This window comes from Rhinolophus sinicus, linkage group LG04 (genome assembly GCF_036562045.2).
Source record: "Rhinolophus sinicus isolate RSC01 linkage group LG04, ASM3656204v1, whole genome shotgun sequence".
Taxonomy (NCBI): Eukaryota; Metazoa; Chordata; class Mammalia; order Chiroptera; family Rhinolophidae; genus Rhinolophus; species Rhinolophus sinicus.
In genome coordinates, this window is record NC_133754.1 from 189,062,067 (window position 1) to 189,077,240 (window position 15,174).

General features: G+C 55.0%; 1 protein-coding gene across 10 annotated transcripts in view; it reads left to right on the forward strand.

The window, feature by feature from the left end:
• The window catches only part of EHMT1 (euchromatic histone lysine methyltransferase 1), a 126,042-nt gene that overhangs the window by 65,038 nt on the left and 45,830 nt on the right, over positions 1 to 15,174 (forward strand). For 7 of the 10 annotated variants that reach the window (XR_012496030.1, XM_074331464.1, XM_074331466.1 and 4 more), the window contains exons 5-9: positions 2,891 to 3,048; positions 3,234 to 3,422; positions 8,905 to 8,982; positions 10,248 to 10,368; positions 12,939 to 13,070. Coding sequence is in view for 9 of the 10 variants with exons in the window: in XM_074331464.1 (XP_074187565.1) it covers positions 2,891 to 3,048; positions 3,234 to 3,422; positions 8,905 to 8,982; positions 10,248 to 10,368; positions 12,939 to 13,070 (678 nt within the window). In the remaining variant the exon portion in view is untranslated. The remainder of the gene's footprint in view (positions 1 to 2,890; positions 3,049 to 3,233; positions 3,423 to 8,904; positions 8,983 to 10,247; positions 10,369 to 12,938; positions 13,071 to 15,174) is intronic. The other 3 variants (XM_074331463.1, XM_074331458.1, XM_074331460.1) reach the window with 2 other exon arrangements.

Consider the following 15,174-nt stretch of genomic DNA (forward strand, 5'->3'; position numbering starts at 1 on the left):
TCCTGTGGGGGAGGAGACTGGGTTTGGAACTGGTGGCAAGGCCAGTGGGTTGAGGATGTGTGGACAGCAGCCTCCTCGCTCTGTTGTCTGGCACTTTCCCGGAAGCGGTGCCCATTGTCCCCGAGCTTCTGTCGCGGAAGTTGGGCTCCTGAACATTTCGTTTTTGTGGGAGGGAGCCTTTTGCAGGGGGTGTGGGTAGTTGTGCCATGATTGCGAGGCACGGACTCAGCCTGGCACTGGGCATGCTGGGCTGTCCAGCTGGACGGCTGGGTGGGCATCATCAGCTGGCAGATGCCGGCTTCCCCTGGACTTTGAGTACTTCACACTCCAGAATGGTGAGAAGTTGTGCAGGGAATTTCTCTGAGCCTGACCATCTGTGCACAGCTGTGTGTTCTCCCCACGTGGAGCCGTGCGTTTCTGATGCATGAGGAAGCCACGGGTGTCGGGGGCCCTTCACCTCTCAGTACCTCGTTGCTGCTCCCTCAGCCGGCTGCAGTAGCACCACAGTCGGGGCCTGCTGCCCCCACCCGGGCCGTGCTCGGCTCTGCTGGTCGCCCCGTTAAAGCCCTCCCAGCACAGGGCAGCATTTCAGTTGTAGGATCCAGCCAGGGCGACAGCCACTTGGTGGTGCCTTCTTAGTCTTCTTAATCTGGAATGTTCTTTGTGTGGGTTACTGCTATTTCCCTGGGTCAGGGTCAGGTTGTGGAGTGTCCCCGAGGGGTGTGTGTCCTCACTGCATTTCCTTGGGTGTGGTGGTGCTGTTTGTTGCCACCCCGAGCACATACCTGTCACACCATAGTCTGAAGGGCCCTCACTCTCATGCAGTTACCGTTTCCCAAATGGTGGTCAGTCTGTGTCTTGGGAGGGCAGACTTGGGGCTCTGCACTTGCCCTGCTTCTCCTCACATCCTGCCCGGCGGTTCAGGTGGCTCAACATCTGAGGTCGCCTGCCGGCCTGAGCACTGTGGGGAGTGGGGGGCTGACCCCCTCGTTCCCGCTGTTTATTGGAGGGGTTTCTACCAGAACGAAGTGCTTCACCTTCCCATCCATTTATTTATTTGCTTTTCAGTACGTGGATCCTTACTTGCGTGTCTGGGTGCTATTTCCTCACATCACTATCACACTGTCCCAGGTTTGTCCCTTCAGGCTGGCTCCTGAGTGCTCTGATGTGGCCGTAGGGCTTTGTGATGACTGGCCGGCTTGTCCTACCCCCGGCTAGTCCTGCGATTGGCTGCTGCCCTGGAAGGGTGCCCTGTTGTGCCTGTCAGAGCGTGGGAGTTAGGGAACGGGCTCATTCGGTTGCCCCGACCCCGCTGTTTGGCTATTTTGACTCATTATTACCTGTTTCAAACAGCTACATCTGGCACTTTGCAAAACCATGAAATTGGTAAGGATTGGCAAGCAGTGTCAGAAGTCAGCATTTCTGTTAGAGTGTTAAGATATTTCCTATTTTTCCTTTATCATTTCATCATCTCTTTAATCTGAGTTTTCCAGAAAGATGCTCAGTGGGTTTCGCAGTTTCCCACCGTGAGTCCTTCCTCAGCTTCCTTCTCAGTCAGTTGGAAATGGGGCTAATTAGCATGTTAGTCTGGGGCAGTATTAAACAGCTCCCAGTTAGCTGACCGGTCTGTTACAGACGCTCGCCCAGTGCCGGCCGCTCCTCGTGCTGCAGCCCCGGAGGGCGCAGAAGTCACTATTTCTGTGCCTGCAGGTGTCACCCACAGAGGGGGCAACCTCACGGCCACCTCGCCTCATTAGAGCGTTGCTTGTGCGCCTGGCAGCATCGTGTGGACACAGAGAGTCTGCTCAGTGTGGCCCTTGTGGACACAGGCCTTTGTGACAGAGTTCTTGCAGACCTGGAAGGGGACAGCCTGTCGGCTTTGTTCTGCAAACCCCTCTTCTCTGCCCAGGGTTGGGGTCTTCCCGTGAGAGGGGTGGAGCCGGCACAGGGGTCACCTCTGGGACTTAAGACTGCAGGTCGCCGTGGGTATGGTTCTGGAAGGTCCTGTCCTGTCCAGCTTGGGCACCGCAGGGGGTCCCGCATGTTACAGGGGACATGCTGCTGTCCCTCGTGAGGTCACGCAGGGTCGTGCCCCGTGCTGGCACACCTGCCCTAGCTTGTATCTTTGAGGTGACCGCCGTGCTGCAGGACCGCGTGGCGGCTGTCCCCAGGCGGAGGCCCACCAGCTCTCTTCCACGTCGCACAAACCACGCAGTCTTGGCGGCCGGCCCTTCCAGCTTTCTTTTCCTCCGTTTTGTAGAACTAGAGAAAAGGTACTGCTTCAGCCTTTAGTAGAGTTCCTCTGTGTTAGAGTCACAGTTCTCAGACTTTTTTGAAAGCCTTGAACTTGTAAAAAAATAAAATAAAATAAAGTACTGTAGAGAGCATCATTCTGCAAAGCAATCAGCCTGCAGCTGCTGCATCAGGAGGGTTCGGACCCACTCGGTCCCCCACTGGCCCTAAGGACTTCCAGTCGCTGCAGGGTTCTCACCCCCCTTGGTTCTGGGACAGCTGAGTAAGGGGCAGGGTGGGACGAGTCGCCGTGGGCACTGCTGCGTGGCTTTCGCAGTGGACACGTCTAGAGACGTGTGATTCACTCATGGGGAAGACACCCTGCCCGTGACCCTTGCTGTCCCCCCATAGTGGTCCAGGCGGGGCTCCTGCTTCTGATGGTGTGTGGCTTCTCCTTCTCTGGTGGCAGGTCCCCGCCTGCATCTGCACATGCAGTTTTGTTGTGAAGAAAACAAACAGCCCAGGCCGTTTCTGACCAGTAGGAACCGCCACCACTGTGTGTTGTGCTGATAATCTTGTAAACGGTCACCTGCCTTTGAAAAACATTTGAGTGGCATTTCTTTTCCTTTCTTGTCCCCTTTTGACTTTTTTTTTTTAGCTTCCTTGCCTTTTGTTTTAGCAGCTGCAGTATCTCGGAAGAAAAAACGAAGAATGGGGACCTATAGCCTGGTTCCTAAGAAAAAGACCAAAGTGTTAAAACAGAGGACGGTGATTGAGATGTTTAAGAGTATGACTCACTCCACGGCGGGCTCCAAGGTAAGGGCGCTCGCTGCTCCGTGTCAGAGCCGTGCCTGTGCCGGACCCTGGCCCCGAGCGCTGCACGCGGTGGGCGACCTGGGTCGCTTGGGGCCGCGGCTCCAGCGCGCCTCCCCCGAGGCCCTGCGCGCCCTGCCCGGTGCGCGGCCGCAGCTGTGCTGACGCTGAACGCTGGCCTGTTCCAGGGCGAGAAGGAGCTGGGCGACAGCGCCCTTCACGTGAACGGCGAGAGCCTGGACGTGGACTCGGAGGACGATGACTCAGAGGAGCCGGACGAGGACGAGGACCCGGGGGCCGAGCAGGCTGTCGCCTTCCCCCCCGAGGACAGCAGGACGCTGACGGACAGCGCGTCAGGGGCAGGCCCCGCCCACAAGGTAGGCCTCCGCGTGGAGCCGGACGCTGCAGCCCAGGGCGCCCGGGCCTCCCGGACCCTCCTCTTGTGACTGGGACTGTTGTCTGTTTTCTCTCGGGTTTGCAATTGTTTTGTGTGCGTCAGAGAAGTGTTTGTCGTCCTGCACCGCGTTCACTGAAGTAGCTTCCCAGCCGCTTCAGGCTCTGCTGCTCGGAATCATCGGGTGTGACCGCGTCCCTGGCCTCAGCCTTTCAGTGCCAAGCACGCTGTGCAGGCACAGGCACAGGGGCTCTGAGCTGCAGGGCTGCTGGCTGCCTGCGGTCTGTGAACGCCTGGTGTGTCCTCGTCCTGGGCGCTTCGTCCGTGCCCGCCCGAGGACAAGCTCTGGGAGGTGGCAGTGCTGTGGCCCCTGCCAGCCGGGCCCTGCCTGCAGGTGGCCTGGTGCTCAGCACTGGGCCAGGGTCTTCAGGGCCATGGATGGGTATGATTCTGCACAGACCGTGGTGCTCGGGCTGCGTTATGTTCTTTCAGTTCTGACAGGACTAAGTTAGGGGCCGTTGGGGAGCGACACAGACAGCTGTGACTTTACCATCCCCGTCTCAGACGCTGACAAAAGTCTCGTCTTGTCTGTCCCAGCTGGTGAGTTCCCCTGAAGCTCACGTAGGCAGGCAGGTTCAGGCGAGCACGGTGACCACGGCAGTCCGGCCGAGGGACCTGCGGTTTGTCCCTGTGCTGCACTCTGCGTCCCCGTGTCCTCCAGGTCACGTTTCAGACCCATCTTTAGCCAATTAATGCCCGTTCTTCTCCTTTCGCAGGTTTTGGGGTGAATTTTACGACGTTGCCATAGCTCTTAGGTAATTATTCAACAGTAAATTGGTGGAAATGCTAACATTATAGGTTTAAAGGGAACTTTAAAATTATTTGTTTGTTTTACAATTTCATTTATTAGTGTTTTTCCGTTCATACAGAGAAGTGTTGGGAGGAAACGCACAGCACCCTAATTCCCTGGGGGACGATCTAAACGGCAGTTGTGGGAGCCCCTGCGCCCCACCCGGCCCCCTGGCCCCACAGCCCCGCCCATGCAGCGCCCTCTCCTACTCACTGTGTGGCCGCACTGCCCTTGCCCACCCCGGCAGCGCGCAGGCCCACCGTGCACCCCGCGGCTTCGCACCCGCGCCGCCCTGTGAGTGTGCTCATGGCAGTGAGCCGTGTGCGTCTGAAGCGCACAGCTCCCTGTCAGCCACCCCCAGCCTTGGCCTCCGTCCGCCCCAGCAGCCTGTGCTGCTGCAGCCGCATTGTTTGGCTGCGGCTCTGGGTGGGCTGACCCACTGCTCACGGGCTCCCACTCTGGGGGGACCCACTCAGTGTCCTTCGCCCACTTTTCTGCAGCGACAGAGTCTCAGAACCTTTGCGTGAATAGACTTGGTCGGTTGCGGCAACGTTGGCCGTGCTGGGTTCCCCGGATGCTCGTCGTCCAGCCTGGCCTAGGACCCCTGGCGCTGGTCTGTCGCATGATGGTTCCTGGCTGTGTTCTGACTGCGACAAGCAGCCTTTCTCACCGGTGATTCTGAGCAAATGGATGTAAACTGTCTTGTACTACTTGATGCGTTTCACTTGTGTGTAGAAATACTTGATTCATATAGAATTTATGTGGTGATAAAACATGTGAGTAGATACGCGCAGAATGGGTGAATGTTATGATATATAAATTCTGTCTCAAAGCTTTTTAAACAAAACATGAGGTCAGGGTCCGTGGCTTCCCTCAGACGCACAGCCGTGTGTGTCGCCAGCACATTGATGGACGTTTTCCCTGCTGATTTAAATGCCACGTTTGTCACCTACCACGTGGCTTAGGCGTTCGCGTCCATTTGTAGATTCTTTGTTTTCATCGAGGTTGTTGTCTTCCGGAGAGAATCTAGACAGTGAATAACGCGGAAGAACTCTAGAAGTGATACAAAGGCAAAAATCAAATGGATGTCAAGCTAACAAAAGAACCAAGAAACAAAAGCAGAATCGGGAAGACAGTGGGAAACAGAATCAGATGGCAGGAGCGGCCTACTGAGGCTGGCCAGTAAGTGAGGGCCTGCCCAGAGACCCCAGGCCCGGCCCAGGCCACCCTGCGCGGGTCGCACAGCGGGTGTGGAGGTGAGGGGGTGAGGACGGGGCTGGATCCAGAAGAGCTGGTCCTTCACCAGCTGTTGACAGGACTCACCGATGCTCAGACCATGTGAGAACGGCCGAGGAAGGCTGGGAGCATCTGCCACTGAGGCGCACGCGGGGACACAGCTCAGAGCTGCTGCACTCGGGGCGCTTCCTGATGGCACCTACCTACGCGGAGGACAGTCGCTCGCGATCACAGATTGGCCGCACCGGCTGCAGTGTCACCGCCTGCCCCGTGCACCTGCCTGCTGTCTGTGGTCGTCTTCTCTGTTTTGGTTCTTTGTGTAAACGGAGTCTGCAGGGTGCGTTCCTTTTCTGAGTGTGGCTTATTTTACTCAGTGCTTACGTATGTGGATTTACGTAAATTGTTAGTTTGTTTTCATTGTTATGTAACAGTAGTTTTAAAGTGGTCTTGGTTCTCTGAGACCCTCTCGGGGCTGTGGGGTCAGAACTGTTGTGTGTTGCCAGCGTCGTAAGTTTCTTCTCCTACTGTGGCCGCCCTGTCACCAGTGTGACCGGCATCCTTGCCTTGTCGTTTGGATCGGAAGCCAGTTGAGGACTGGTCACGTGGCAGGCAGTTGGGTGCTGCGTGGTTTGGGGTGCTGGACACTCACGTCCTGGCCGGTGACCAGGGTCCTGTCCTGCCGGGTCAGGGTCTCCTGCTCGCCTTTGCTCCGCCTGCCTGTGTGATCTCCCCGTTCAGCGTCCGAGCAGTTACGGCGGCTCTTGTCCCTCTCTTTCCAGTGTCCTTGGGTCTCCACTTGCACCTTGTTCCTGGCAGCTGTCGTCTGTGCAGTTAGTAAGCGACGCTTGATAAAGTTACCTTTACAGTCACTTCATAGGCATTTCAGAAAAACAGGAGTTAACGAACTTGTTAACCTGCCTATTTTAATTGGTAGTTTTATTGCTCAATCGTTTTAAAGTGAAAAACTACCCAATGTAATTTAAAGATAACATGTTAAATAAAGCTGACTAAAGATGCCAGAATCCTACGAAAAAGGTTATTCTACTTCATGGTGGAAATTTTAAAGCATTTTAATATCAGTGACAGAGGGGGAGCGATGGCCACTGTCTTCCCAGCACGAACACTCCGGCGTCCTAGGACGAGAACCAGGAGGAAACATTAATATTTAAAGGACGAGGAGGAGAGTTTGCTGAGAATATAATCATCTGTCTAAAAAAGCGTAAGAATATCAGCTGACAACGTGTTATTAGTTATTAGTTAGTGAACTGAACGTAGACGTGATCAAGACGTAAAACCACTGTGTCCTGGTCACGACAGCCGTGCACCTCGATAACGGCCTGCAGTTTTAACTTCTAAATAGAAAATGTCAAGAAACGCAGACATCCAGAAATAGTGAGCAGTCATCGATACTTGGCTAGGTTCGTTGTCCAGCACGTGGGTCGTCTTGAAGCAGATGTCAGTGTGGATCTTTACAAAAGGACCCTGAGAAACACGACCATGGCGTCCACACCTAGAAGCTGTGAAGTAGGATTTAATTATTGTAACAGTACAAAAAACGAATTCTTGGCTGCCACCAGAGTACTTAGCAATACATTTAACAAGAAACGTCTGTTGTCTACAAGAGAAAAACTGTAGAACTTTGCTGAAAGAGGTTCAAGAAAAAGACACAATCATGGAAAGACCCATTCTTTGTCTCAATGAAAATATTCGTTGTTTTATCCTCCACATTATCCATAAATTCAGCAACAGCTCTCATCAAAGTCCTTGCAGGACTCTGTGGGACAGCTGACAGCAGAACAGGGGAAGACAGCAGTAGCGAACCTGGAGAGTAACCGAAATAGGGGCTTGTGTGTGGGGGTGTGGGGTCTGTGTGTGTGTGTGACTGTTCCAATGTAAAGATGCAGTTTGTACTAAGGATGGGCTCAGGGGCGCATGAACTTTCCAGTAAATGTTGAACAACTGACTGGTCTTTTGGGGGGAAAAGATGGCATGTAGCAAATGGCGCTCCATTCCGGAAGTGGGCGGGGGGATGGATGCACAACTCAATATACCGAAAACTACCCAACTCTACACTTTAAAGGGATGAATTTTAGGGTAGATGGATTAGGTCTCGGTAAAGCTGTTATTTAAAAAGTAAATTCCTGAAGATTGAGTGTCAAGAAAATGTTGGAAACAATTTTTCTGATCTGAAAGGAGGAAGGCCCTTTAGTGCAAGACGCAAACCCAGAATCCACGAAGGGAAAATGGACACGTCTGATTGGTCTAGATGCAACCTCCAAAGCTCTGTGCGATGAGAAACACCAGAAGCAAAGCTTATTAAAGAACTTGATGAGGAAAACACTTGGAACGAAACATTACTCTCCTGTGTGTGGAGCTTCCGCAAATCACTCAGAAAGCAGAGACCCAGTGGAAATACGGACTCAGGATGAGGCCACGTGAGACGTGGTGGGAGAAGTGGGGAAGTGCGGTGACGTCAGGGCCATCTCGTGCCTTCCGTCCTGGGGCTGCGCGACCCCTTTGGAGGCTGGTGGTGCCTCGGGGCGCTGGTGTCCTGTGCAGCCTGTCCTAGAGGCCCTTGCTTGTCTGGAACACAGCCGCAGTGGGAAGCTGCTGATGGAGCAGGGCATGCCCAAGTCACCGCAGGCAGCCTCACAGGACGCGGGCCCACCTCGGAGGGGATGCGAAGGGCCAAGTGTGTGCTTGCCTGTGGTTTTGCGTCTCTTGTACTGAAAATATATTCACCTCTGTGGATAGAAAAGTGAATACAGCAGTAAACAAAGATGGTGCCTGTACTACTCTGGTGTGGGAAGGGCCCCAAAGTGTATTGTTACTTAGAAGAAAGCACCCACAAATCTGCGTGTGTGCCCGGCATCTGTGATCTGTGCAGACTGGGGCGTGCCCCGTGCTCAGGCCTGGGGCCGCGGCAGCGGCTGGATGAGCGTGAGCTGCACCCGCGTTTGACCCCAGGCCCGCGCTCGGCTCTTGGGGATTGGGGTAGGTTTTGCATTTTATATTATTTTGTAGCCTCTGAAGTGTTTTTCCCATGTGTGTTTTGTGACTTTTTAATTGATTTCTGCCACATACAAAATTCACCAGGCACTCCACCAGCATGGCACTCTGGCCATTGGCGACCTCTGGTCATTGGTGACCTCTGGCCGTTGGTGACCGCTGGCCATTGGTGACCTCTGGGGAGCCACCTTCGTGTCACGTCAGGTTGGGGAGTCAGTCTGTACTTCCAGGTCGAGGTGGAAACATGGTACAGGCTCTTTCAGGGCCGGGGCAGGGGGATCCCATGTGCATCGCCAGCGTTTGGGAAATGTGTTCTGATCGGAGGTCTCAGTGGTCTCTGTTTCCTTTGTGGCGTGTTGCGGCCGCTCAGATGGACGGCGAGTCTGAAGAGGAGCAGGAGTCAGCCGGCACCGGGGAGGAGGAGGAGGACGGCGACGAGTCGGACCTGGTAAGCGGCAGCGCTGCGGCCCCTCACTCCTGGCTCTCGCTGTGCCTTAGTTTGTGATGGCAGGCAGAGGGGTCACATCCCCCAGCACGAGGCCATGGGTCCGGGTGATGGTCGGACGGGGCGGCAGTTGGCAGCATGGAAAGCGGTGGTGACTCTGCCGCTTACTCTTAGACAAGGAGGGACTGGAGGTGTCAGGTAGAACCGGCAGCTCCTTTTGGTAGGCTGGCTGTCACATGGGACGGGAATGCAGTCCCCCTGTGTTACCAGGGGCAGCCAATGCAGATGGCATGGGGGCGGGGCCAGAGGGTGAGGCCAGGTTCCAGGCCAGCAAGCACCCGCCAGGACAAGCCGGGGTAAGACCGGGAAGGAGCCTCCGAGCTCAGAGAATTCGGTGTCTCGTGGACTGAGAGAGGCTCTTAAAACGTAGAACATGGTCATTGGTGAAGCTTGTCGGGTGGGTGGGTGACACGAGGGACTGTCGGGGGCAGTGGACCCAAGTAGCAGTGAGCTTTGGGTACAGGGCATGAAGGGAATCCGGGGACAAGCCCGACGGTGTGGCGTGCTGGGTGGGGGGATGCTCCCTGTGGGCAGGGCTCGGGCACCAGGGCGGTTGTCGGAGAGGCTGGTGCCCCGCCCTGGGGTGTGTGTCCGCCTTAGATGTCTTTCCTGTTAAAAGAAGTGGGACGTCCTCATGTGAGATGGGTTAGAAAGTGCTGGGGTTCACGCCGTGCGTCTGTGGCATTTGGGCCAGCGAGGTGCCCTTTCTACAGCTGGAATTCAGAAACGTTCTCAGGCAGTCTTGAAACATCAGGAGTGAGTCCAACCTTCCCTAGCTCTCCGGTGCAGGATTTGGCCGGAGTCTGAACCCACCTGGGGCACTAGCTGTCCTTTTCTCATGAGCAAAACGAAAGGATGCCTGTGATAAAAGTGGGTTCTCTCCCTGAGCTTGTTCAGTTCCTGGGTAGGACTTGCTCGTTTATTCTTTTTACGCCAAACTCAGAGAAGACTTATACATTCCACTTTAATTTTTTTGCTCTACCCCCTTGTTTTTTACCTGTAAAATAACTGACCTTAGAGTGATGTTTGGGGAAAAGCCTGGTCTCGTTAAGAGTGTGACCCAGAAAAGTGTCGGAAGTGAAATTAGTCTTGTAGCTGCAGAATGGAGATGCGGCAGGTATTTCACTTCGCAAGAGAGCGGAGCTTCCAGCCTCGGCGTCCTGCAGCGCCCACGCCCACGCTTCTCTTCCTGCCCCTTTGGTTCTCAGAGCTCTGAGTCCAGCATCAAGAAGAAGTTCCTCAGGAGGAAAGGGAAGCCTGACAGCCCCTGGGTCAAGCCGGCCAGGAAGAGGAGGCGGAGAAACAGAAAGAAGCCGAGCGGCCTGCTGGGTGAGCGCGCTGGCCACGCTGGGGCCGCCTTGTGGGCGGGTTCTCTGCAGGGTTTCATTTGGAAAGAGGGCTCCACTGTTAAAAAAAAAAAAAAAAAGGAAAAGTGTTTAGAATCACTTTGTTAGAGATAGCTGACCCTAAAGCGGCTTTCTCCCGGCAAACCTCCTGTGACACGGGCTTCCTTGTGGCCCGTTGAGTTGATGGGGGTCCTTTGTCACCTTCCCTTTGTGATGGCATCTGTGGCCTGTGTGCGCTCTCAGAGTCCTATGTGGGCAGCTTTCGGCCCTTGAGTTGGATCCCCTGCTCCAGAAGTAATTTCATTCAGGGACCACAGGGAAGCACGTGGCCCACAGAGCCGGGAGGCCTAGGGACCAGTGCCACTTCGGCAGCTTTGTTTCAGAGGACTTGGCATTTGGTGAAGTGCTCAGCAGGTAACTTTGGACACGGTGTATGATGGTGAGACCTCCAGCACTCTCCTGTCGGCATGCCCTCCAGCTGCAGCTGTGCCCCTGCCAGCCCTCCCTGTCCCCAGGCACCTGAGCTTTCTCCCCATAGATGGCAGGGAGCGTGGTGTGGGCTTTGGTGTGACAGGACCATCGGGCAGCTGCCCTTTCTCGGGCTGCTTTGTGCCTAACAGTCATCCACGTGGTCAGACCCACGGATAGGAGGCGGGAAGGACGCCCGGCTGGGGCTGTCACAACGTGCTCATGGGCACGGGCAGTGGCTCTTTCCAGTGTGGAGGGGTCTCAGCGGGAAAACTGCTGCGGACATTTGTGTACAAGTCTTGACTGAACAGATGCTTTCGTTATCTTGGGCAAATATTTAGGAGCGGGGTGGCTGAGGCATATGCTGTGTGTCTAGCTTCTTAGCTCGGGAGACTGATCCCCGGCTCGTCCGCATCCGTCCTGCAGCGCACAGAGAGCCCCACAGCCCCTGCGGCCAGGCTGTGGGGAGCAGGGCGTCATGCTGTCTGCCACTGTGAGCTGCCTGACGAACAGTGAGCCTCACACCTCGCCTTTCCTGGCTTCCTTGGGAAAGTGTTTCTGTCTTTTGCTGTTTAAATCAGATTGTGCGCTTTCCCCTGAGTTGCACGGGTTCTTTCAGTGTTGTGGATACAAGTCTCTTTGTCAGATACATGTTTTGCAAATATGTTCACCTAGTAAAGTTCATAAAATTTTGTTGCAGTCTAACTTAATACTATTTTTTTCTAAAATTCACGCTATTTGTGATCTCAGAAAGCTTTGACTAACTCAGGTCACAAAAATTTTGTCCTATTTTTTCTTTTGGAAGTTTTACAGTATAAGCCCTTCATATATGGGTCTCTCCTGATCCATTTGAGTTAGTTTCTGTGTGTGGTGTGAGGTGGGGTCCGCTCACATTTTCACATGGATGTCCAGTTGTTCCAGCAACACCAGCCAAAAAGACTTTCTCTGCTTCACCCTTATGAACCTTTGAAGACAGTGTGTGAGCTGTTTCTGGACTTGCTAGTCTGTTTCTTTCTTTTTTTCATCCATCCATCCATCCATCCATCCATCTACCATCCATCCATCCATCATCCACCCATCCATCCATCCATCCACCACCCATCCATCCATCCATCCATCCACCCATCTATCATCAATAATCCATCATCCATCCACCATCCATCCATCCATCATCCATCCATCCACCATCCATCTGTCCATCCATCCACCATCCATCCATCCATCCATCCATCCATCCATCTACCATCCATCCATCCATCCATCCATCATCCATCCAACCACCATCCATCCATCCATCCACCATCCATCCACCATCCATCCATCCATCCATCCATCTATCCACCATCCATCTTTCCATCTATCCAACCATCCATCTATCATCAATAATCCACCACCCATCCATCCACCACCCATCCATCCACCCACCATCCACCATTCACCATTCACCATTCACCATTCATCCATCCACCATCCATCCATCCATCATCCATCCATCCACCATCCATCCATCCATCCATCCATCCATCCATCCCAGGACCCGCCTCACAGGCCCTTTATGGACACACACGCCTGCTCCTGGGCATGTTCAGAATGTGTTGTCTTCCGATGAGCCACCCACGTGATAAACCAGCTCTTGTGGCAGTGGACACGTATGTCCCTGTACCTGGTCCCAGGTGTCTGAGGCTGGCCAGAGCCCGTGGCTTGCATGTGTGGGCCTCTTGCTTCTTCAGCTCCTGCTCATTGGCTGGTCTACAACCTGCGAGCCAGAGTTCTGTGCTTTGTTTTGGAAGTGATCGTTGCAGAATGTACCCATAGCTTTTGTGCCTTTTGTCGCGAGTATTCAGTCGGCTTTCATCTAGCCAATAGTTCAGAGGAGGATTTTGCACTTCTTTGCCTTTGTTTTTCTTGATACGGACCCCTCGCCCCCACGAGTGCCCTTGGATGTGGGGGAACCAACAGAATGGCACCAGGCTGTGACACGATGCTGCCGGGGGTGGCGGGGAGGAGGCCAGGCCTGGTGACGCTGTGCAGCACCTGGGCGTGGGCGCGGCCCTACAGTGTCACTGGCCTGCCCTTTGTTTGCAGGTTCTGAAGCATACGCGTCGTCTTCAGGAAGCGCAGAGCAGGCGGCAGCAGGAGACACCACGGCCTACATGGAGGTTTGTCTGGACTCCTTGGACCTGCGTGTCAAGGGGACGCCGCCCTCGCAAGTGGAAGGTGAGCGTCATGCGCTCACCTGCCCCTGAGGCGGCACTCGTCTCACCACAGCCTCCGAGTGAGGGTACCCTCTGTGGCTAGACTAGCCAACCCCACGGGCAGGACTGGGTCTGCAGGGTGTGCGCCACCCCCTGCCCGCCTGTTGGGCACATTTTCACGCACAGTTGCCTGTGGAAAGGCCCCCCACCCGGCCGAGCTTCACAAATATGTGGGTGCGTGATGTGGAAAGATGCAGGAGTCTCGTGGTTGGCCGAGCGCGTCTGCTGGCTCGAGTGGAGCTGACAGGTGCTGGGCTCGGCCTGCAGTGGGCGCTGTGTCCACGCAGAACTGCCCTTGGGCATCGCAGCCACAGGTGCCCCGTAGCTCGGCCAGCACTCACGCTGCCTCTCTGTGGGCTTTTTATCAGAGCAGAGTAGCTAATAGCTTCCTGTTTGAGAAACGCACTTGAAATGCAATGTGGAGAAGCTGTGCTGAGCCGCCCACAGTTCCGTACTCCCCAGTGGGTTTGCAGCTGTGGGGTCCGACCACTGTAGGGGTTTAACCAGTCATTATTTAAAGGACAAACAACCAGCTTTTCCACGTTTTGAACATTAGAGGAATTTTGATCTCGTCTTTAATTTGGGAAATCACGTCTCTAGCCTAAGACATAAATTGCAGGCTTAGTGAACGGGGAGCCGACTAGTTTTTTTCTTCTGACCAAGTGGAGCAGTGTCCTCTCCAGTTTCAAGAACTCCTCAGCAGAGTCACCTGCCTTCTCTCCAGATCAGGTGTCAGGCTGTCTGCTGGGTTTTCCTAAACCTGTTTTTGAATTTGTCTCAGGAAGTTACAAATTCATATGTGAGCAGGAAATCCTATTTTCTTCTGTCAGATCGCATCGTCCGCAGTGCCCCAGGGGCCAAAGGGAGACAGCTACAGGGAGCAGTGGAATGTCCTGCCACTCGGGACATGGCGGCCTTGGGGGCAGGGGGAGACGGTGTTCAGGGCGGCCTGCCCTTAAACCTCACGCTCTATCTCTGGTCAGAGAAAGTGGCCCCAGTCACCAGAAAAGACCTGTAAAGGCCCACACATGGCCTGAATCGGGATAGCAATGGTGAGAGCTGATGTGGAGAAGCCAGACAGCGGGCCGAGGCGTCCTTCCTGTGGTTCAGACGCTTTGCAGGCTGATTACCAAAGTTGGTTTCCCTGGGCTTGCAGCACCAGTGGACGTGTCGGCTGCGCGTGGGTTGGGACCGTCAGCATCCTGCACAGTCTCCTGGCTCGGCTGTAGCCAGGCTCCTCAGACCCTGGTGCTGTGCATCTGTGACAGGGCCAGAGCGTGGTGACAGGCGTGGGGTGTGCTGGAGCCTGGAGCATGTTGGTCCCCAGGTCAGCGGTCACTGTTGGTCTGTCCGCATCTTATCCCCACTCTCAGCCTGTGCCTTGAGGCTGAGTGGTGGGACCCCAGCAGGGGGTGCGGAGCTGCGGGTGGGGCAGAGGCAGAGCTTGGCAGACACTCTGCCGGGCTTCGCGGGAACCATCTGACCCCTCTGGTGGCTGCAGCTGCTGCAGCTAGGGACACCCCAGGGTCAGCAGACTTGGGGCCATGTTCTGCAAGTGTGTGCGAGATGCAGTCCACGGACCTGGAGCCCCCTCGCCTCCCCGGCCTTCTCGGCCAGGGTGGCCCGAACATATCTCTGCGCAGTGTGGGTCCTTCTTGTTTCACAGTCATGGTCCCGAGCAGGGCCATACCAGAGGCCCTCGCAGATTTAAACTTGTAGGATAAGTCACCATTTTCCTGCTTTTACAAAGGAAAGGCGTCCATCTCTGGGCTGTGGGTCCCCCAGAGGCTCGGCTGCGCTGGGCATTGACAACAGCATGATGTGGGGTTGCCTACCTGTTTTGCTGCTGTGCAGGCAGCGGGCTCTTGCAGTCGCTGTGGACTGACCGACCTGTGTGCTGTCTGTGACTGGCCTCAGGTTATTCACCGGCAGGAGGCAGGGGGCGCGTAGCCTCCCACCCAGCCTGGGTCTGTTTCTGGATGTGCAGACACGAGTTCATTCCTCTTAACAAGGAGCGGTGCTGAGTGCTGGAAACGGGGTGCCCTGTTGCTACCTTGACTGCTCCA